Source organism: Heloderma suspectum, chromosome 1 (assembly GCF_057233095.1).
Source record: "Heloderma suspectum isolate Gila_16-S chromosome 1, 16-S_ref, whole genome shotgun sequence".
NCBI classification, from domain to species: Eukaryota; Metazoa; Chordata; class Lepidosauria; order Squamata; family Helodermatidae; genus Heloderma; species Heloderma suspectum.
Window position 1 is genome coordinate 174,757,751 of NC_139458.1, and position 23,605 is coordinate 174,781,355.

The window sequence follows — 23,605 nt, forward strand, 5'->3', positions numbered from 1 at the left end:
TACGCTGGGCTCATCGGGGTTGTTTTATCCCCCAGTGAGCTGCAGTGGGTGCCAGGTGCCATTTTAAACATGCTACCTTTGCTCAGCAGTAGCTGTTTCATGCAAACCTGGCCACTGATGGTTATTTAGGGGTTAAACAACCTTTGCATAATCCTTGATTTGTTGTAGGCTTATGTGAGGGTTGTTTAAACCTCTCAGATACCCTCGGTGGCTAGGTTTGCATGACACGGCAACCCCCAAATATATTCAAAATATAGGTTAAGCAACCCCCGATGAGCATGGCATGTTGTGTGAACTGTGTCATAGTTTGTTGTTGGGTTGTGAACTCTGGGTTGTTTGTGGTTAACAACTGATAGTTAAACCATAGTGCAAAATTTGCACATAATGCCAACCCACAGTTCAACAACAAGCCACAATTCAATGACAACCCTTACGCTGGGTTGTCGTTATATGTGAACCAGATCACTGAGTATTGAATCTGAGCACATTTAATTATTTGGGTGCTAACTCCCTTTCTGAGAAAGGTAAGGTGTCTTTCACCAACAGTGGGTTGGGTCTTCACACCTCAGGCTTAAGATGGCCTAGGATGTGATATTTTTTTGTATTGATGTAATGAACTGAGACACTCAAGTGCCTGGTGCTCCCAAAGGAAAATAGGCTGTATAGACATCAAAGGCAAGAACGAACAGAATTAATTAAGATGTATTCAGTGTATGAGTACTGAAAATAGCAAGTGCCAGCACAGTTGCGGGAGAAATTCTCTCACCTTCAGACAATTATCATGAATTTAGTGCCATCTCCCATTCCCTCTTTCTCATCTTGAAAATAAACTGCTTCTGAAACACAGGAACCAGACTGAGAAATGATTGTTTTGAATGTCTCCCCCTCCTGCACGCACCTTCTGTTCATTTAGCTGCACACATGGTCAGCTAGTGCAGGAATTGCGCTTGTGAGCCTTCTTGTGGTTGAGGTCTGTTCTACGCATTATACCATCCGCAAGGAGGGTAGCCAACATAACATCCATCTGGTCGCTTCTCCAGTCCGTAGGCATAACATGTAGAAAAGATCACCATGTTGATTCCCTGTAGCTCAGAGAAAACCTTGTGTGTTGTTGGGAGACAGTCATATCTTGCTGAATACTTTCAAATGCCATTCGTCCTTTTTGTTTTGGATGGATCCTTTCAAATGCATACCTCTCTTTCATTTCCACAGTGCAAAATGGTCCTGTGGCAGCACCAATGCCTCCCCCCCCTCCACCGCCGCCACCCCCTCCACTGCCACCTCCTCTTCCTGGTCCAGCTGCAGAACCAGTCCCAGCTCCCCCAGTCCCACCCCCACCCCCACCCTCAGCACCTCCTCTTCCGGGAACGGCCTCCCCTACCGTCGTTTTCAACTCAGGACTAGCAGGTAAGAAGTAGCAGGCATCACTGATGTGCTGTACAAGTTTATATATGGTCTAAAGAATGAACAGTTCCCTTGGTCAAGAGCAGATCTGCTTTTTTTTTTTTTTAAATAATCAAATAGGCAGGAGGGTGTTGTTGCATTCATGTCCTGCTTGTGGGCAGCTGGTTGGCCACTGTGTGAACAGAATGCTGGACTAAATGGACCCTTGGTCTGATGCAATATGGCTTTTGTTATGTTCTTATGTTCTTATGCCTTCCTTATTTAATACCTACTGATGACAGTGCCCCAGTGGGTGTAAAGTCTTAGCAGCAGCAGTAATTTCAAGGCAGATTAACTTTCTAAAAGTATGGTGGCAGTAAGGTGATGCTGATTGATTACTACAAAAAGTTTGAAAAAAGGTAAGGCTGCAGTCCTATACCCACTTACCTGGGAATAAGTTCCATTGAAATCAATGGGACTTACTTTTGAGTAGTCATGTATTGGGTTGCACTGTAAATCAATGTTGCTTTCCTTGTACCTGCTAGAAGGGGAGAGGGTAAACGTCTTATGTAGGTGATACAAAGGTTGAAGATTTAAGAGATTCCTTCTCTCTCTCCCCCCCACCCCCAGTATGAATATTTTTCAGGTTATGAGTTGGTAGGGAAATGCCTTGAACCTACCTTTTAATGCTATTAAGTGGAGGCTTTATAGCAGAAGTAGGGAACGTGTGGGCAGATGTTGTTGGACTCCAGCCCCCATCATCCCTCACCGTTAACCATGCTGCCTGGGGTTAATGGGAGTTGCAGTCAAAAACATCTGGAGGGCAACCTCTGCTTTATATCATATTTATAAGTAATTCATGCTAGTGCATTGGTAATGAAAAAGTGTTAGATGCCTCAGCTTGTAAGGTGACTTGTAATCTCCAAACTCAGGTTTGGCAAGATATGAGGCAGGCCTCTCTAAGGAAAGTCTGAGTGGTTGCTACAGAAGGCTTCTGCCCTTCCAGTGTATCCAGCGTATCCAGGTGGCCCAATCAATCGCTCTGTTTGCATCTATTTTTCTCATCAGTGTCATCATTAAAATGGGAATGTTGACAACCCCAGATCAATTTTGTAAATGTACAGAAATAGTACATTGTTTCCCCTCTTTTTGGACATACAAACTGTAGCAAATGCTGATCGACATAAACCAGGGTGTTTCTGAGTGTTCAGACGTGCATAGAACACATCTGGGATCCTCAGCACTCAGATGCGAACCTTAACATTCATCAGATTTTGGACAATCTAAAGATCAGGATAGGTGGCCATAGCTTTGCATGCAGAAGGTTCCATGTTCAGTCCCTGGCGTCTCCAGGTAAAAGGATTAGGGAGCAGGTGATGGTACAAATCTTTCTCTGTCTGAGACCTTGGATAGCTTCTGCCAGTCAGGGTAGATGGTATAAGGCTTGATGGACAAATAGTCTGAAACTGATATAAGGCAGATTCCTAAATTCACTGGAAAACAGAGAGAGAGAGAGCAGAAGCGAGATGAAAGCAGGGGTGGGCAGAAGGTAACACTTGGATGCTTCTGTGCCACTGGGACGTTTATTTGGTACCACAGTCGCTTCAGCTAGCCAAGCGTAAGGCTATCTAGCAAGAGCTTTATTTCACCTTTCTCTTCCTGACTTTAGTCCAGTGCCCATAGTTGTTCATCCCCTGATAGTATATGTGAGCTGGGCATATTTAAGTAGGAATATGGTAGAGGAGAGATTCAGTTTCAAATTCTTAAAAGGTATCACGCTGTCTGGGGTGCTCCATTACTTAAATCTCCAGATACTTTGGTCTTCAGCTTCCAGCATTCCTGGCCATTGGCCATGCTGGCAGGGGCTTCTGGGAGTTGAAGTCCAAAACATCTGGAGATCTACCATCTGCTCATCTCTGAAGTGGAGCATTCCTGCCTCAGACTTCTTTATCCAGGGGCAAAGCAGATGGGATGGGGAACAATTCTTAGCGGAATAACTGCCAGAAGGGAAAGGGTTAAAAAGCCCTTCCTCTCTCCACCCCACCCCCACCCCAGCTTGCCAGTCTTCTACTCCAGGTTGCAGCCTCAGTGACCAATGGCTGCATTTGAAAAGCGGTGTGTGTGTGAGGGGGGAGTCAGAGGAAAAACTATACTGGACTGAGTGTGTCATGTGTAGTTTAGGTCTCAGAAATGCCTTTATCTGCCAGACAGAAGGGAAAGCTTATTTCATTTCCTGCCCACCAGGACTGGAAAATGGTGGTTGCACATGCTATCAAGTCCAGAGGGGCTCGAGCAGGTTTTTGTTATTCCTCTATCAAAGGTCTGTATTACAAAGTTTCAAAACTTCTGTTCCAAAGAATACATCCCTAATGAGTATGACAGTGCTGCTGCTCCTGCCAGTTCTCCAAGCATGACTTCAGAATTCATAAATCTGTCTGAAGTTAATGGAAGTTTCACTAGCGTTTCCTCTCAGTTACGTTAGAAGGAAGCCTAGTTTTGCCTAACCCAGGTATCTTAGGCAGCAAGTCCCATTGCACCAGAGCATTATCTATCACCAAAAAAGAGAGAGTAATGGATGCTGGTTATATTGATGAGCTGGAAAGAGGGAGAATAAAGAAGATGGAGAGTTCCCTGCCAGAAGGGAAGTGTGCCTCATACTCTGAGAATCATTAGTCTAGCCTTGGGTTTTGAAGCTTGCTAATTCACACCAAATGCTTCTCTACAATACTGGCCTAGCAATTCCCGAATGGTGAGTTGGGCCCAGCAGTGTGTCACAGAACTTTGTGGATGGAGGTTATCAAGCTGCCAACAAGCAAGTGAATACTAGTTGGTATTGTACAGGTTAGACCAGTTTTCCCCAATGTGATGCCCTCTAGATGTGTAGGACTACAAGTCCCAGAATCCCTCAGCCAGCTAGGGTACCAGGTTAGGGAAGGCTGGAATAGACTATGAAAGGATATTGTAACTATAAGTTGAGAGAGATCTTGGGTATCCCTTCCTAAAATATTTTTTAAACAGGTGACTGGTTCTTGCCATTAGATTAGTTCTGTCTAAAAATCTGCACAAATTTTCTTCCTTTTAAAAAGTGAAGTTGTGAGAAGCAAAGCTCACAATGGGATCCAGTGATGAATAAAAGCTTTTCAGCCACCCCGTTCTATATATGTCCCATTTTAGACATTCTCTGATATATTCTTACTTAAAAAACAACAACAACTTGGATACTACTGTGCCACTGGGACCTTTATTTGGCACTGCAGTAGCTTCAGCTAGCCAAATGTAAGGCTCTCTAGCAAGAGCTTTCTTTCACCTTTCTCTTCCTGACTTTAGTCCAACATCCATAGTTGTTCATCCTCTGATAGTATATGTGAACTTGGCAGAGGAGAGATTCCATTCCGAGTTCTTAAAAGGCACACTGTCTGGGTGGCTCCATTCCACCAATTCTTGGTGTGTGGGTTTGTTTGTTTTTTTCAATCTACAGTACTTGGCTTGGTTTAGTCATTAGTCACAGTTCTCCTTGTAAATCTGATAATCTGCCAGCCTGCTAATACACTGTCTATTGTCTTGCTACAATTAATACAGTTTCCTTTGAGTCAAGTGTTACTTGGAGGAATATGAATCTTGAGTCAGACTTGCCCATCAAAATCCACTCGGTCCCCTGTCTGATGCTCATTAATGTGAAAAGGCTCCCCCACAGTTCCTAAATATTGGTGACTGTTTTCAACATAGTTGGAAAACAACACATCACATTCCTGAATTTGGACCTGAGGCTGAATCTAGTCAATGTCTTCCTTGAAAATGACAGTTACTAGGACCTGAAGTGAGTTCGAAATAGCTGAATTTCAGGTATGCTAATGGCCATATCTGAAATTCGGGAGGAAACACCCCCCCCCATATTGGGGATTCATGGGAAAGGATGTGTTGGGCTTCAATGGTTTGATTGCTAGTACATTACTTAAGATGCTTGTCGTTCGTTCTCCCAGTGACTGAATTATGAAACCATCACACAATGAAAGAGGAACAGTTATGGGTTCTGTTACAGGATTGCCTTTAAAAACAAAGTATACAAATCTAGAGATCAGTGAACATAGAAATAGTAGATGTGATGAAAGGTATCCCAGAGGGGGAAAACAATTAAACCATAAAGTTGGGTATCTATAAATCCACTTGTCAGATTGCCAGGGTGATGACTGGCAGCACACAGGTCCATTGCTTGGGACTGTAGATTGTGCTGTTCTTTGGAGAAGATAAGGAAAAGCGGAGGTCTCTTCTGATTAGTGTGAAGTGCATACCCCAACGCAAACATAAGAAAAACCTGCCTTCTCTCAATCCCTCTGAGTGCACTAGGGGACTTGGAGAAGTGGCAGATTGGTAGGTGACAACCCTGAAATAATGGTCATCTAGTAATCCAAGCTAACATTTGTAGATCCCTGGATAAAGTAGCACATCTATTATAATTTTCAGGGATCAAAACTTTTGAAGCACCCAAACAATCCTATTGTAACTTCCTGCAAAGCTGCCGCTGAAAGCATGGGGTTCTCCCAAAGGGTATTCTACTGATGAGGTGTGAGGGATAATAACAGGAACAGACCATGGTCAAATGTCCCCCTCCTGCTTCATTCATGCCTGGAAGTGTTTTGCACACATGCACTTGCTGATTTGAATCCTAAAGTCTCAAATCTTGTTTAATAAACTAGCTTGACATCTAGGGTCTTTGAGATCAAGCTGCTTTTCTTCATTCAATTGCTTACTTTGTCCTGAGAAAAAAATAGATGTGCTTCTGATATCCATCTTAAATGGACATTTATTTCAACTCTATGTTTTAACTTCAGTAAATACTGAAAAGCCAGTGTGTTGATCCAGAGATCAGCGCGTGTTGAGATACAGCGGCAGATTTCCTGGTCACACTGGGCTCCTCTCTTATTTCAAGTGGAGGAATTTGAGCCATATATGCCAAGGAATGTGCACATGGAACAGCTCTTTTCATTATTATGCATCAGGAAGTTGTATAAGATGGTGAAACTCTGTGCATTGTTGAGATTTCCTATTCTTGGAAGAAATCAATGGGTGGGGCATTACAGCATTTTGCTATAATAACAGGAAAATAAATTTTTTATCTTACAGGTTACTGGACTTTATCATTTGACTTGCAAACTTTATTTACAAACAAGTCATGGTGCAAAAAGTTAGGGTAAAGTGCAGTTTCCAAATAACAGTGCATATCTCAGAATTAATATCGCACTGAGCCATCTGATCTTCAACTGTCTTGTAGCAAAATTGCCAAAGTAAAGGAACATGAGTGCTATATTTTGTTTGAGGCTTGATTAGATGAAGTCGATAGAAGGCTCTTGGTAGACACGTGCTTCATTCATTGCCATTTTACTACACTGAAATAACCTCATCATGTAAGAAAATGTGTTTTGTACTTAATGCAGGCATGGGGAACATGTAGCCTTACAGATGATGTTGGACTTCAGCTCCCATCAGCCCCAGCCAGCATGACTTTGATCAGGAATGCTGGGACTTGGACTCCAAAAACATCTGGAGGGTCACAGGTTCCCCACCATTCCCCTTATGTGTAAGAGAGATTAAATACATATGTACCGCATATAGACTGTGCCATCCATGTACCCTCTGCTCCTCAGTGCAATTGTAGAAATATTGTAATGTGTGGGCCCTCAGGAGCCCTGATTTGTGCCTGCTTAAGAGTTGGTGGGAAAAGTCCTAGATATCATTGTTCTCTTAATAAATTAAATGACCTGTGCTTTTGTAACCATAGCTAACCTTTTTCTTATTTATTCCCTCTGCTTCCTTGTCAGATGGGCCAATCAAGCTTTTCTGTAGGTTCCTTTTTGCTAAGTATTTTAAGTACTTTTTAACCCTATTTTTCAGTGTCTCAGTTTTCTGTCCTGTTAACATATCGCTCTGTGTGTGTGTTTGTGTGTGTATGTCACTTTTAAAAACTGGTTTGCTGTGTTTTTGCATAATCTAAAAGCATGAACTGCTTTTTAATTGTCTTAAAGCATCATCATGGTGCCAAAGTTTGTAAAGGCATTGCTTTCACTCTGACTTGTCAGCAAAATACATGAAAATTAACTGTGATGCATAGGTTTTGTGAGAAACAAGCAACAAGGCCCTGCTATAGCAAACCACTTCTGCAGGCGATCAGTTTAACTGGCTTCATCAAGAAATCACCAGGTTTTTTAACCTGTGGGCCAAAACAGACATTACTTTAAATCCTTACCTAGCAACTATATCTTTAAAAACATTTTTTTTACTCAAGAGCAGGTTGTTGTCCAGTCATTAAGTCGTGTCCGACTCCCCAGCGTTTCTCATGATGTACTCTGCATATAAGTTAAATAAGCAGGGCGACAATATGCAGCCTTGTCGTACTCCTTTCCCAATTTTGAACCAATCGGTTGTTCCATGTCTGGTTCTTACTGTTGCTTCTTGGCCCTCGTACAGGTTTCTCAGGAGACAGGTAAGGTGCTCTGGTACTCCCATCTCTTTCAGAATTTGCCAGAGTTTGTTGTGATCCACACAATCAAAGGCTTTAGCGTAGTCAATGAAGCAGAAATAGACGTTTTTCTGGAATTCTCTTGCTTTCTCCATGATCCAGCAGGGCTCCTAATTCAGATCTTAAAATCCCCCTACAGTAGGGTCCTGATCCAGATTGGGGGCCCTTTGCCTACTGTAGAGTAAAAATTTAAAGAAAATGTAGCTGCTAGGTATGGATTTAAAGTAATCTCAGGTTGGCCCTAATGTGCATTTTATTGAAAGGTTTGGTCTTGGTCTTACATTTAACTTGCACATAAAGGGTAGTATCCAATGTTAGTTCTCTGTAGAGTAGACCCATTGAAAATAATGAGATTTCAGTTAGTCAAAACTAACTTCAGTTAGTCAAAACTAATTTAAGTTCCACTCCTTTCAATGGCTTTACCCTACATAGGACTAACACTGAATACTACCCAAAGATAAGAATATGAATATATATACACACACACACACACACACATATATACACACACACACACACACCTATGTATATATGTATATATATCAATCAATAATTATAGTGTGAGGTTTCCCCCCAAAATATTTAAAGTGCTTTTCTGTACATAAGCTCAGTATTCCTTACAACAACCCTGCAAGGTGGGCCAAAGTAATTATCCCCAATTCCCGGCATCTCCAGTTAAATGGTCTGGTAGACTTCTGCAGGAGAGCTGCTAAAGACAGCATTCTCCCTGTTTCTGCCATGGGAAATTTGAGGAAAAGAATGCTGCCTCCTCAGTTTTTCCTTGTTAGAGGTGTTTATAAAGCTTCCTTAATCTTCCCACCACCAGCACTCAACTTCCTGCACGCTATGAGACATACCTATTGTCAATTGGAATACAGTGTCCAATTGTGTTTACATAAAATAGAAATCTTAAGGTCTTCTGAGCCATGCCAGTACCATACAGGAGGGACCGTAGCTCAGCGGTAGAGCACCTGCTTTTCATGTAGAAGGTCCCTGATTCAATCCCTGGCATCTCCAGGTAGGGCTAGAAAAGAATCTTGCCTGGAAACCTGTTGCCAGTCACTGTCAACAATATTGAGGTAAATGGGCCAATATTGGTCTGACTTGGTATAAGGCAGCTTCCTGTGTTCCTAGCATGCAGCTATGTTACAGGCTAACAAAGGTTAAACTGCCATTTGGCTACTTTCAAGTGGAAACTTTCTTTTTACACCTCACTGGATGTCCTTGGTAATGTAACCACATGTCCAGGCAGGTGTGGCTTCTAAGCAAATCGAGGGGTGAAGACTTTGATTCTGAAGTAGCTTCACACCTTTGAGTGCATCGTGGCATCACTGCATGACATCAGCCAGCTGCCTATCAAATCAGAGTTCACACCTCCAGTTTTCACAGCTCATGAAGCTACCTATCCAACGGACTAAAGATAGGAATGCTGTGTGGAAAATTGCCCATCCCTACTTCAGTGGATGAATCTGGTACAAATGTATCCCTATTTTGAAACTTTGCACAAGATATTGAGTGCATCATGGGAAAAAATAGGGAAAGGAAGTTACTGGGAAAACACGGTTGTTGGGATATATCCATCCCAAGTCTTCACATATGAATAATGCTGCTCTCTGGGAATGTGACACTGTCCATGGTAAAATTTACTAGACATTTTCCTGTGCTCCTCTTGATGGTGGACAAATCCCAACGCAACAAATGGTTTCCTTATCAAATGCATGCTTCAGTCCAAGTTGACTGACTATGGGTAATGTTGGCAGTGGAATGCTGGGAGTTGTAGGACTTTTTTTTCTGTCTAAACGTGCATAGGACTGTGCCGTAAATGGTCTTTTCAATACTGGAGGAATGAGAATCGGGGATTCTTTTGTTAACTGTGTGAAGTCTGCAAAAGATGTTTGAAGGTTCACAGTTAGGTCTAAACTAATGCTGTCAAACTGATACGTTTGTTGTCCCACTATATAATGCACATTTTGAAAAAAGGAGCTAGCATTTTCTCTGTTTATGATAGGATTTACTACCATTGTAGGTGCGGGGCACTGCATGTTAAGGCTTTTCTCTCCTGTAGCAAACACTGGACATTGAAATCCGCACCGAGTGTCTCCATTTTAAGTTGGAGTTATTCCTTAGTAACATGCAGGTGAAGGAGAAGCTGGTTTAGTTGATTGCTCAGCCAAATTACTCAAAACTGTGGGATCATTTTTAAAATTCTGCCTTAATTGCTATTTTAGGCCTTAAATGTTATCTGAATTTTATTAATATCCTGAATGTTATGAAGATTAATGCTTATAATTAATGAATTACTAATTACTAAATACTAAATATTTGCCGCTGGTGGCTCATGGGGTCAGAAAGTGTTTTCTCCTTAGTAATTAACCTACATTTTCCTGCTTCAGCTTATTATACTTTCCCCATTAATTAATGAGGAAAGCAACCCTTCATAGCTCCTTCAGAAGACTTAGTAGGCCATCATAATGATAGAAGGTCAAAGCAACTAACATTCCAAGAAGTGACTGGGCTGAGACTGGAGTATGTTCCTTTACTTTTTAAAATGCAGGAGCACATTTTCTAGCTTGTTTAAATCTGCAGGAGCACATTTTCCCTAGTGGGCACTGCAAGCTCCAGTCACACCTCTGGAATTTGGAAAATAGGGCTTCTCTTCCTGTGTCTCCAGAACACTACTTGTTTTACATTTTCAGTGTAATTATGGACATGTAGTTACAGAGATTGAGTGCTGCATTATGCAAATGTGACATACAGTGATTTAAGCACCTTGTGACACTGATCGTGTTAAAGTCAGAATAGCACATCTGCAATCCAAAGTAACAGATGTATGCTCACATGGGCCCCCTGCCTGTAGAAACAGATGATGTATATGCCCAGCAGTTCTCAGATGACCAGTGTGGGTTAGAAGACTCCAGGACTGTGTTCATTATCCCATAAATGATAATGGAGTTGCATAGCATTCAAATGGTTTGCAACAACCCTTCACTTATCTTCACTTAGCTGAAACTGAGAAAGTTAGTCATTATGTCTGTGATTTTTAGGCAAACGTAAGGTTGTTCTTCCTGAGCCTCTACATAATTTCCTCCTTGAATAGTACGCCTGTGCATCAAACAGGTTATGCCCTTGCAGTTCTGCTAATTTTAGTGGGGTCAGAGTATTAACAGTAAACTCTCACGGGACACATCCAAAGTCACATAGGGTAAATCGAGTATCTAGCTGCTTGAGCAAAAGAAAGTCACAAGACATTGAATAGGCTTCTTGCAGTGATTAAATTATTTGCATCTTCTGTAGTGCAATCCTATGTGTACCTACTCCACGAGCAGGCAACTTCAAGAGGTTTGGGGGATATTTTTGCCTCCCGTACTCCTCTGTGGGCTGCTCTCCTGCTGCTGCCCCGCAGAATTCAGCAGTAGTGGCAAAATTGATGATTAGCTGCCTGTTTTCAGTGGCAAACCATTATGGAACATGATGGTGGCAGGGATCTCTGTGGGCCACATGTCGCTCACTCCTGGTCTACTCAGTAATAAGCCCTATTGAGCTCAGTGGGACTTACTCTTAGGTCAGTGTATATAGGATTGAAGCTTCAGACAAATGTAGGGCGACAAATTGTACATCTGTATCAGAACATATTTGTTGTCAAATGTTTACATGCCCGCTAGGCAAGCCTACTGAGTTACAGAGAAAATCTGTCTCTTCACTTTATTATTTTTCAAGATAGCCCAGTGTTACAGTATTTGTTTAGGGCTTACTAGACCTCCTCCAGTCTTGAAAGCACCATCCCCCAGAATTGCTGTTGGATTGCACCAGATGTTTTTTATTGACTCTTCTGAAATGTATAATTCCAGTCTCTCTTTCATTTAAAGCTGTGAAAATCAAGAAGCCAATTAAGACAAAGTTCCGCATGCCAGTATTTAACTGGGTAGCTCTGAAACCCAACCAGATAAATGGGACAGTCTTCAATGAAATTGATGATGAAAGGATCTTGGAGGTATGATCCCTGTCTATTGTGATTTGGATTTGAGGGTGTGTGGGGTAGATTTTTTCTTTTTCTTTTTTGGAGTTATTGTATGTTGTCTAAAGGGAATCATTCTGAATTGCTGTCATTTACAGTGCTGACTCAAGTATTTAGTGGGCTTTAAATACTCCATAGACCTCAGTAATTACTGTGTTTGTTAGCCTGTCTTGAATTTATGTGACTAGGCGTACTGATCAGTGTTCCTTCCTCCTTGTCGCAGTTCAGCGGTCTGGACGCTGGGCTGTTCTCTTCATCCACTTGGAGGCAGGTTTTTTTCAGAGGAAGGATTAGGCTGGGGTGCGTCCCCCCTAGAGCCAGTCTTTCTTCTGCCTCTGTGCTGAGCTGTTGCAGTTACTCTATTACGTGACTGGATGGCCCCAGGATGAGTGCATTCTTTTTGTTTTATTTTGTTTCAAGGAATGGTTGCTTTAGGTTAGCAGTAGGCAACCCTTGTGCCTGCCACATGTTTTGGGCTACAACTCTCCCAATCCTTGACAATTGGCCATGCTGGCTGGGACTTGTGGGAAGCACAAATGATCTGGAGGGCACTGGGTTTAGGGAGTTTTACCTTGAAGTTGCCCAGATGTCAGTCTAGCCATATTCTATTTCATACTAATGGTTTCCTCTATTTTCTGCCCCTTACAGAGGAATCCTATTTGAACAATTAAAAAAAAACCCACCGTGTTTGTTCAAAATCATTCCACTAATTTCAGTGGGTTGGATCCAGGATCTGCCTTCCACGAGAGGAAGGGCTCCTCTTGTGGAAGACCCCTTTGCCTGAGTTTTAGGGATCCCCCCCCACGCAGCTCATGTATTCAGCAGGGTCTCCTGACCCTCTGTGTACCATTTTCAGGCTGGTGTAGGGGCTGCCACAGGAAGGAGGGGATGGGGAAGTCCACTTCCACCAGCCCAGTTGGTCCCAGCTTAAATGTGGATCCAGTCCAATCTGATTACAGCCTGGATGCAGGTGGTATTGATACTATGGTATCCTTTTCAGGAGTCTATATAGTCTGCAATAACATTTTGAAAGAACACCCACACAATTCATGCTCATGCAATCCAAGTGCTGTGCCAAGAAACACTGCATACTGTGACCTGCATCAACTATGCAAATCAAACACATTTGTTTATGGTATATACTAATATAGAACTCAGTTTTCCAAGTGCCAGTCCTTTATGTAGCCAGAATGGCACCATCCACACACAAGAGGAAGTTATCAGCAGGCTTGGGGGAACCCTAAAGTTTGAAGTAGTACAAAAAAAGCTTTAGAAGCCAGGTGTGAGAACCTGGAATAGCAGTCTGATGAGGACTGAGCATGCTCAGTGGCCACAAAATGCTGACTGACTGGGAGTGGGAGTGGAAATTGGAGTAATGGAATGGAGACGCACATAGCTCCTTAGAATGCAACAGGCATAGCTTCCACACTTTCCATTACTTTTTATTTATTGTATTAGATTCATGGTGCACTTCTATGGTCCCCGGCAGGGTGTCCTAGGGGCCATAAGATTTACAGATCTCCCCCTCCATGGGGGGAGAGGGGGATCCACCTGAATAGAAGGAGGTCCACTGCAGACAGCCTCTCTTGACCAGTGGCAGAAGGCTTCACCACCATGCCTTCCCCACCGTCACTGCTCTGACAGCACTAAAGGCAAAAGGGGGGCATTTGGGGGACGGGGGAGTTCTGGATTCACTGGGTCTAAAGACCAACTCCTTTCCTGAACATACACCAGAATTGGGAGAAAAAGCAGATAGATCTAGAGCTGGTATAGTTCTTTTCCCTCCCTTTGGAATCAGCAAGGAAAAACCAACAAGGGAAAAAGTAAAAGAAAGGTTAAAAGCTGCCCCCTGCCCACCCCTAGCAACTTCTAGAGCCCAGCAAGGCTTGAGAAGTGGCAGTTCCTCCACCATGGCTTTTCCTTCCCCTGCCGATTGCTCTGCTCAGTTTATAGGCTGCTTCCCATGTTTGTTTGGTTTCTGTCTTAGGATTTAAATGTGGATGAATTTGAAGAAATATTCAAGACGAAAGCTCAAGGCCCAGCCATTGATCTTTCTTCAAGCAAGCAAATAACTCAAAAAGGATCAAACAAAGTCACACTATTGGAATCAAACAGGGCTAAAAACCTTGCTATCACCTTAAGGAAAGCTGGAAAGACTGCTGATGAGATCTGCAAAGCTATTCAGGCGTAAGTGACTTTTTTATATTAAAAATGGTTTAGGATATATCATATGAACTGTCCAGTAGTATTTCTGCAATTGCTGTATCCAAAACAGCTCTTTTTACTCCTCACAATAGGTAATGCTCATATCCACACACTTTCGAGTTTATTACCCTGAGGCTGTAATTCTGCACACACTTTCCTGGAGTAAGGCCACTGAACTCAGTTGAACTCAGTGGGACCTACTTATGCATAAATATGCATAGGACTGGTCTGCATATATAACAGTCACATGATGTAAAACTATCTGTTTTACTATAGAAACCAACTGGTGGTTTTCTGAAGAATGTTATTAATATATTTCATCTAGAATTCTTGTCATGCAACCCTTTCATTCCTAGCAGCAATTTAAACACTATCCAGAGAGAAATATGGTAGCTATTAAGGAAATGAGAAAAGGGCTAGGTTTTTTTCTCATAGTGTTTGAATTTAGTCCAAGTGTCTTGAATGAAATGTAGAATGGCATTGTGTGTATGTAACTCGTTATTACAATGCAGAGGCTGCCTCTTCAAATGCCCAACCAACTACCAGCCAATAATGAAATGATCCAGCAAAGCAGTTTTAAAATACTTGACAGTTGCAATACTACAAGCACTTCAATACCATGGTCACAATGAAAGCCGTTTATTTGCCTAGCTTGCAAAAACCTACATAAATGTGCTTTACATTTGTTCCAGATGAGAGGACCACAGCTGGATCTCCTCCAGTAAATCGTTGCATAGTTTTAGGGTTACCACAGTACAGGCCCTGCTATTTCCCATATGTTACAGCTTTTCTTAATGGACAGAGTTTCAGCGGAGCTTCACTGGAAGATGTTAATGGGGTGGGGATGTTTCATACAGGGAGGAGCGCTCTCTGTGATCCCAGGCTGCAAGGGGCATTACAGTCAATTTGATGTAGTGGTTAGAGTGTTGGACTGGGACTCAGGAGATCCGGGTTCTAGTCCCCACTGCTGGGTGACTTTGGGCCAGTCACTGACTCTCAGCCTAACCTACTTCACAGGGTTGTTGTGAGCTTTGAGATAAAATGCCTGATGCAAATGACATCCAAGTGTGTACTACATCTCTTCCCTAAGGAATGTGCCTTTCTTAAAGTTCATTGTTCTTTTTACGTTATATTCTTGTTCAGATTCTTTTGATTTTTAAGAGCTTTTAGATCTGATTACTTGCTTCTCAGGGGGCATCCAGGCAAACACGTAAAGCGCTGACTGTTCTCTGTCAAATTGCTGCTTTTTGCCTTCAGTTCCTTTGTGACTTGCAATGCAGTCCTAACTACCTTTCTTTGAAATTAATTCCCATTGAGTTAAATCTTAAGGGCCTTCTCAACTTCCTAAGGGCCACTGCACCCTCCGTATGGTCCTTGGTCGCTGCAACTATACCAATTACAGCAGATATGTAAAACGTCCATATGAGGTACATGTACTTAATGTACACCACTTTTAATGGTATTGATCACCTTTAAAGCCTTAGCTGGAAATAAAGTTAATGACTGATTTTCAAAATGACACCAATTTAACAAAAAGTATTCATTTTTATTGGTATTGCATTCCACAGTGCTAACTTAAATTCCTCATTGGGCTATCGTGAAGCCTTGTAGGAAAACACAGAATACAAAGCAAAACAGGAACCTAAAAGGCATACATGAAATACTAGGCTCATAACAGAAGAGAAAACAAAACAGAAAACATAAAATGCCTAGGTGAAATACTGGGATTATCGTAAATAATGGAAGGGGTCCAGTGTACTTCAGTAACCTACTAGGGCTTTTTCCCCTCCAAAAAACCATACATATAAGAAATCAGCGTTGCAAGTTTGCACTATGAGAATATTAACTCCTGTGTCAAGTAAAGCCAGTTTGGAGCACAGTTAACTCTCTAGGAAATCTTAATTCCTTGAGTCCAATGGACCCCTGCAGTACTTTGTAATGGATTTTTTTTTTGTACATGCAGGAATATACAGGAAAAAAATACAGAACCAAAAAAACTACCTCAGTTGGCTTAGGCATTTGGTTGCTTCGCTTTCCCATTCATTTCAATAGGGGTACATCAGACCCCTGATAGCGTAATCTTAAACACTTAAAATTGAAGGAGAGGGCAGAGATGAAGCACCACAGGACAACTGACCCTCATTTGTTGATGAGTACATGGAACATGAAATGGTTCCAGGAACCCCGCTGACTTGGGAGGCTTAAGCACCAATGTTTTGCACTTTCAGACATCCATATGCAAGTATTTAAGCACATCTATCATTCGCAATTTACATATTTCTGCTGCCCTCCTACATTTTACATGTTGATTGCAGGAAACACCAATGTAAAATCAGTATACCTGATTTTGCTTGAAGTTTGATGGTGTATGAAGTGTGATATATCCATAGAATTTATTTATAGCTGTAATAAGATACACTGATTGAGGATATCAAGGAAATATGTTAACAATTATAGGCCAGTGGCCAACGTCCCCTTCCTGGGCAAGGTGCTTGAGCGGGTGGTTGTAGGACAGCTCCAGGCACTCTTGAATGAAACGGATTATCTAGATCCATTTCAATCGGGCTTCAGGCCTGGTTTTGGAACGGAAACTGCCTTGGTCGCCCTGTGGGATGACCTCTGCCAGGACAGGGACAGGGGGAGTGCGACCCTGTTGATTCTCCTGGACCTCTCAGCGGCTTTCGATACCATCGACCATGGTATCCTTCTGGATAGGTTGTCTGGGTTAGGAGTTGGAGGCACTGCACTGCAGTGGTTCCGCTCCTACTTGGATGGCCGATTCCAGAAGGTGGTGCTGGGGGATTATTGCTCTGTGCCATGGCAATTGTGCCATGGGGTTCCACAGGGCTCTATTGTATCCCCCATGCTGTTTAACATCTACATGAAACCGCTGGGGGAGGTTATCCGGAGGTGTGGGCTGAGGTGCCATCAATATGCAGATGACACCCAGCTCTACCTCTCTTTCTCATCAAAACCAGGTGAGGCAGTGGCTGTTCTGAATCAGTGCCTGGGCACGGTAATGGACTGGATGAGGGCCAATAAACTGAAACTCAATCCAGACAAGACGGAGGTACTGTTAGTGGGTGGTTCATCTGCCTGGCTAGGTGATATTCAACCTGTTCTGGAGGGGGTTGCACTCCCCGTAAAGGATCAGGTTCATAGTTTGGGGGTGCTCTTGGATCCAGAACTGTCACTTGAGGCACAGGTGAACTCAGTGGCATGGAGCACTTTTTATCAGCTTAGGCTGGTATACCAACTACGCCCTTATCTGGACAGAGATAGCCTAGCTACAGTGATCCATGCTCTGATAACTTCTCGTCTGGATTACTGCAATGCGTTATACGTGGGGCTGCCTTTGAAAACGGTCCGGAAACTTCAGCTGGTCCAAAATAGGGCAGCAAGATTGTTAACAGGGACTGGCCTGCGAGCTCATATTACGCCAGTTCTTTTCCAGCTGCACTGGCTGCCAGTCCATTTCTGGGCCCGATTCAAAGTGCTGGTGTTAACATTCAAAGCCCTTAACGGCTTGGGGCCAGGTTACCTGAAGGATCGCCTCCTCCCATATGTGCCTGCCTGGACCTTAAGATCATCGTCAGCAGCCCTTCTCCGTGAGCCCCTGCCAAAGGAAGTGAGGCGGGTGGCTACTAGGAGGAGGGCTTTTTCTGCTGTGGCACCCCGGCTCTGGAATGAGCTCCCTAGTGAGGTTCGCCTGGCACCTACATTGTATTCCTTTTGGCGCCAGGTGAAGACCTTTTTATTTTCCCAGGCATTTTAGCATTTTAGCTTTCTAAATTTTTATCTTTGTTGTTTTAAATCTGTATTTTAAACTCCTGCACTGCTGCTAGGTTTTATTGTGATTGTATTGTTATATTGTGGTTTTAATGTTCTATATATTTTAAATTGTTTTATTGTGTGTTGTTTGGTTTTAATTTTTGTGAACCGCCCAGAGAGCTTCGGCTATTGGGCGGTATAGAAATAAATAAATAAATAAATAAATCAGAGCCTCATGTCCTGGTCTTGATGAAAATAAATCTGTTCCAACTGTTGACTCGCTGTGTTTTCTTCCATCCTTTTATTTATTTTTTCTGCGTGTGTTTTATTTTGCACTTGCTAGATTTGATCTGAAGACTCTCCCGGTAGATTTTGTCGAATGCCTGATGAGGTTCTTGCCCACGGAAAACGAAGTGAAAATGTTGCGGCTGTACGAGCGGGAGAGGAAACCTGTCGAGAACCTGTCGGATGAGGATCGGTTCATGATGCAGTTCAGCAAGATTGAGAGGCTGATGCAGAAGATGACCATCATGGCCTTCGTTGGCAACTTCGCAGAAAGCATCCAGATGCTGACTCCAGTGAGTGAGATACAGAGCTCAGAACCTTCTGTAAAAAGGGCTAGGTTTATGGATATGTTACATTCATTTTGGAGCATTCACTGTAGGCTAGCTGCTTCTTAGATATGGATAGATACTCCCTGATTGATGTTTGCTTATCTTTTGGCAAATCACCTCTAGCCACTGCTTAGAGCAGCCTTCCCCAGACTGTGCTGTCCGCAGGTGTTGGGCTGCAACTCCCATCATTCTCAAGTCTGTATGGCCATTGGCCATGGCAGCTGGGAATTATGAAAGTCACAGTCGAACACATCTGGAGGGAACCAGGTTGGGAAAGGCTGGCTTGGAGACATAAATGCATTAAGTAGCATTGCCTCTCTCTTTCTGACCCTATGGGGGCTTTGATCCTATGTTTTGTGAGCAGAGATCTGCTCATAGCATGTGCCTTTCTCACCTCTCCCTTCCTGCAACAGTCTTGAAGGGCATGCTCCACAGCTGTTTGGGATATGGCATGAGAGGTGTCAGCCAAAATTCAACATCCTCTTTGCATAAGCTGAGTTGCCTTTCTGCTCACTCAACGTGGCTTTGGATTCAAGCTGTCATAATTAGGTATACTTATGTCCCAGGGCATAGTGTGAAGGCACATGAGGCAGCCACAGTGCTGAGACCCCATGTAGCCACCTTGAGTTCCATAATGGAAGAAAGGTGGGATATAAATGTAATAAATAAAATAAAAATATATAAGTATTATCAGATATTTTGTTTTCTAAATTAGATCCCTTTCATTAAAATCAATCCTATTCCAGTGCTGGAGTTAGTTGCTGCAATGGGAAGAAAGGTGAAAGTGCTTCATGCCATACCATTAAATTCTGCCCTGAGAACTGGCTGATGCTAGACACTCTCCCTCTTGCAGAAATCTGTGAGCATTCAACTTTTAATTTACGCTTTGATTTTTCAGATGTTTACATTATTTCTTGTGTTTGCCTTTAGCAACTTCATGCAATAATTGCAGCATCTGTCTCAATAAAGTCATCTCAGAAGCTCAAGAAAATCTTAGAGGCAAGTATCATTTTGCTAGTTCACTTTTAATCTTTAGGGACTTCTGGACACATAAAACTTCCCCTTTCTTTTCAGTAACAGAATGTTGTATAGTAAGTTGTTGCTTACAATTTCCCCCACTTGTGGTTCCTGCAGATAATCTTGGCTCTGGGTAACTATATGAACAGCAGCAAACGAGGAGCTGTTTATGGATTTAAACTACAAAGCTTAGATCTGGTAAGTAGGTGCAAATCCCCACCAAATTGACTTGGCTGTAGCTTCTCCTAGAAGATTGCTTGCAGATCCCCGTTGCTTCATACAGCCTGTATGAACCACACTTATGCAGGGATTTTTGCATTTGTTGAGTGAGGAGCCATAAGGAAAGGGAGCCATAGGCTTCGATTTCTCACCTCACAAATCAAATGAGGAAGAACTGCAATCCCTACAGCTTCATAACCCTGCCCTACTTTGCATGCTCACCATGGTGAAAATCTTCCTTATCAGCTGCAGCTGGCTGGAATCTCTATATTTATTTATTTATTGAAGAATTTATATGGCACCTCTCAAAACAAATCTTTTCATGCGGTGGCTTACAGTTAATGTCATAAAACATTAAAATATATTAGATAGGGATCTAATTTAGAAAACAAAACATTTTAAAAATATATAGCTCAGAGGGCGTAGCTCAAGTAGTAGAGCACCTAGTTTGCATGTAGAAGGCCGCAGGTTCAATCCCCAGCATCTGCAGGTAGGGCTATTTATGTAATAAATAAAATAAATCTTGCCTGAAACCCTGGAGAGCTGCTCCAGTCAGTACTGACAGTACTGGGCTAGATGGACCCCTGGCCTGCCTCTGTATAAGGTGGTTTCCTGTGTATCTTATCTTAGGATGCAACCTATTGTCTTTATTGTAACACACCTCTTTCACCTCTTCTTTGCAGTTGTTAGACACAAAATCAACAGACAGGAAACAAACCTTATTGCACTATATATCAAATGTTGTGAAAGAGAAGTATCAGCAAGTATCACTTTTTTACAATGAACTTCACTATGTGGAGAAAGCTGCTGCAGGTAACGTGGCTACAATTCACTTTCCAAGTATATCAAGCTGGTTCAGAAATATTCTGTGCACATCTTAACACAGTGATATAAACCCTATGTAGCCAGATTCTAGTGAAGCTGTCAGTTTGGAAATGATACTGGCTTGCAGAAGACAGATGGACATTTCGAGAGGAGTGCTGTGAGCATGATGGGTCACAGAGGCACCATCATTTTAAAATGCGTCTCTGTTCCTTCTGGCATACTGAGCCTTGAGCAGCCTCCACTTTTTAGTGTTCAGGCTGCCTTCCTAGTCCCACTGTTAGACCCACTTGCTTGATCTCCCTTTGTTTCTGCTCAGATTCTTTTTGCTGCTTCTGTAGCCTGCAAGAGATGCCCAGTCCCTTGGAAGACTTATCTTGGAAATGTTGTGTACACATAATGGGTTGGATTCAGATTTAGTCATGCTTAGAGTAGGCTAATTGAAGTCAATGGGGCTTAAGTTAGTCATGATTAAGCCCCATTGATTTCAATGGGTCTGCTCTTTAGTATGACTAAGTCTGGATCCAACCTGCCATCAGGAAGGACTACGTGGCCAGGATCAGTGTGGCTGAAACTGTGGAGGGAGGTATATCATGTACATATTGTAAAGGGAATGCAAAGCAATCCCTTCTCTGAGCTACCTTAGCTCACCTTCCTTCATCATTCAATGCAACTCTCCCCATCCCCTCTTCTTTCTGGTCTCTCTCTCCCATCCCAGTCTTATCTAGCTGATGCAGACTTCTAAGCCCCCGGGCTGCAGTTCTTTCTCTTTGGTGTCCACAACACAGTTGGCCCTTCATGTTTTAGTGGCAGCAGCAATAGCCAGCGGTGTGTCTCTCATTATAATCGTCAGGATCTCAGGCAGACATATTTCCAAGCTTTGCTACATGAGATCCTTTAAGTGGAGGTGTTGGGGATCAAGTAGGCAGTGCACATTCCCTCTGTATTAAAGTTTTGGATGGTTTTTTTTGTTTGTTCTTGTTTCCCCCTTTAGTATCCCTTGAAAATGTTCTATTGGATGTAAAGGAACTCCAAAGAGGTCTGGACCTAACAAAGCGAGAGTACACCATGCATGATCACAATACCATGCTGAAGGAATTCATTCAGAACAACGAAGGAAAACTAAAGAAGTTACAGGATGATGCAAAAATAGCCCAGGTATTCCATGTAGCCCAGTTGTGGTTATAATGATCGATCTGCCAGGATCTGAGAATGAAGCAATCTCTCACATTTTCGAGCTGAAAATGACCCTTTCAGAACAGGCAGAATGAACGTGAGCTGTTCTTTCAGTGGTTAGTGCATCCGGCTAGGACTGGGAGGCCCAGTTTCAAATTCCCACGAAGCTCACCAGGTGACCTTAGGTCAATTACGATCACTCACCCTTCGCTGACTATGTAGCGCAGGGGTGGGCAACTTGTGGCCCTCCAGACATTTTTTCCTACCACTCCCCCATCAACCCTAGCCAGTACAGCTAATGATGAGGGATGACAGCAGTTTTAGGCCCAGACATCTGAAAGGCCACAAGCTGCCCACCCCTCATGTAGAGATTAGATATAGACGTGAGCTATTTTAAATAAGACCTGTAAATAAGACATGAAGCACCAAGTCCAGTAGAAACCTGGAAGATTGCCTCCAATTTAAAGCAGCCACCATATTGGAGCTGTTTATATGTAGCTGCCCTATGCTCCTCCACTCTTGATCCAAACTCATCTATTCTTGACATGCAGCCATCAACGTTAGATAATACAGTGGCCACTTTGTGCCTGAACAGAGCCATTATTTGCATTGCCAAGCTCTCATGTTCCATGGAAACTTAAAGGACAAAACTGAAACAGTTTCTTCTTTGTTTTGCTGACAATGTAAATTGGGCAGAGAGAGTTGTCTGAGAGCTGGCTCTCATGTTGCCCAGGAAGCATGATTGTCACTCCTACTTAGCTGTATCTTACACCATATGGGAGCATTTGAAATGCAGAAGCCATGCAAGCATTACTGGGCAGTATCCAGTTCGACGCTATCGCTAATGTAAATTACGTTGTGCTGGCGTAAGTGACCTCTAGTGGATTGCCGATAGCGTTTGCTCATGCGGTGGGTTTTCTGTCACACCAGCAAATGCTATTGGTGTTGCATTAGAGGTCACTTACACCAGCGCACCGTAGTTTAGGCTGATGGTAGTGTTGAATTGGATACTGCCCATTGGGCCCCAAGGGGGTTGTTACATACTGAGCAGAGAAATATTAGATACAGGTTCAAATCCTGTAGGTACACATGACTCAGACATGAAAGGACTGGGCACCATGCCAATTGCAAGTATATCCCCTGATGACTTCCAGGGCAAAAGCCAGAAGTCCTTTGAACAAAGTGTACTGCAATGATTCTCAAAGCCATGGGACCTAGTAAGCATAGAAAAAAATCAGCCACTTCAAAAAGGTAGTTCAACAGCAAGCCATCCCAAGAACTGTTTTGTGGTGGTGGTGGTGGTGGTGGTGGTGGTGCATTCCTCTTCCATGGAAGGCAGGAAAGAGTAGGCAATGACATCTGTCAACTAAAGTCTATATATACTAACTGGAGGAGAGCATCACTATGGGCAAATAGATACAGTGTTTTACCTGGCAAATTCTTTCAGGACTTGTTCCATTTCTTTTCTTTTTCTCCTTAGGGTATCTAGTTTCCACTGTAACTTGTATACGTTTTGTTCTAAACTTGCATGCAGGATGCCTTTGATGATGCTGTGAAATACTTTGGAGAGAATCCCAAGACAACACCTCCATCAGTCTTCTTCCCAGTCTTTGTCCGATTTGTGAAAGCATACAAGGTAATCAGAAAGTTAATTCTCTTTATACTTTATGCTTATGAATGTGTCTGCACTTTGTAAATTACTTTGTGGTTGTGTAGTTTCCTCCTGCACAGCAGACAAAAATAGAGCCTTGAACCTCCACCTCCATGGTCAGTAAAGGCCAGAAGTAGAACACTATCTGTTGTATCAGTCACAGTAGATATAGTGATGATTAATTTACACGACCTTCATGAGGTGCAAATTCACAACTA

At 42.7% G+C, this 23,605-nt stretch overlaps 1 protein-coding gene across 5 annotated transcripts in view; it reads left to right on the top strand.

Annotated features, from left to right (window-relative positions):
- The window catches only part of FMNL2 (formin like 2), a 274,316-nt gene that overhangs the window by 242,380 nt on the left and 8,331 nt on the right, over window positions 1–23,605 (top strand). For all 5 annotated transcript variants that reach the window (XM_084810848.1, XM_084810856.1, XM_084810840.1 and 2 more), the window contains exons 15-23: window positions 1,213–1,407; window positions 11,764–11,888; window positions 13,900–14,099; window positions 18,232–18,466; window positions 19,433–19,501; window positions 19,637–19,717; window positions 20,422–20,551; window positions 21,555–21,718; window positions 23,271–23,372. In XM_084810848.1, the coding sequence (XP_084666974.1) occupies window positions 1,213–1,407; window positions 11,764–11,888; window positions 13,900–14,099; window positions 18,232–18,466; window positions 19,433–19,501; window positions 19,637–19,717; window positions 20,422–20,551; window positions 21,555–21,718; window positions 23,271–23,372 (1,301 nt within the window). The remainder of the gene's footprint in view (window positions 1–1,212; window positions 1,408–11,763; window positions 11,889–13,899; window positions 14,100–18,231; window positions 18,467–19,432; window positions 19,502–19,636; window positions 19,718–20,421; window positions 20,552–21,554; window positions 21,719–23,270; window positions 23,373–23,605) is intronic.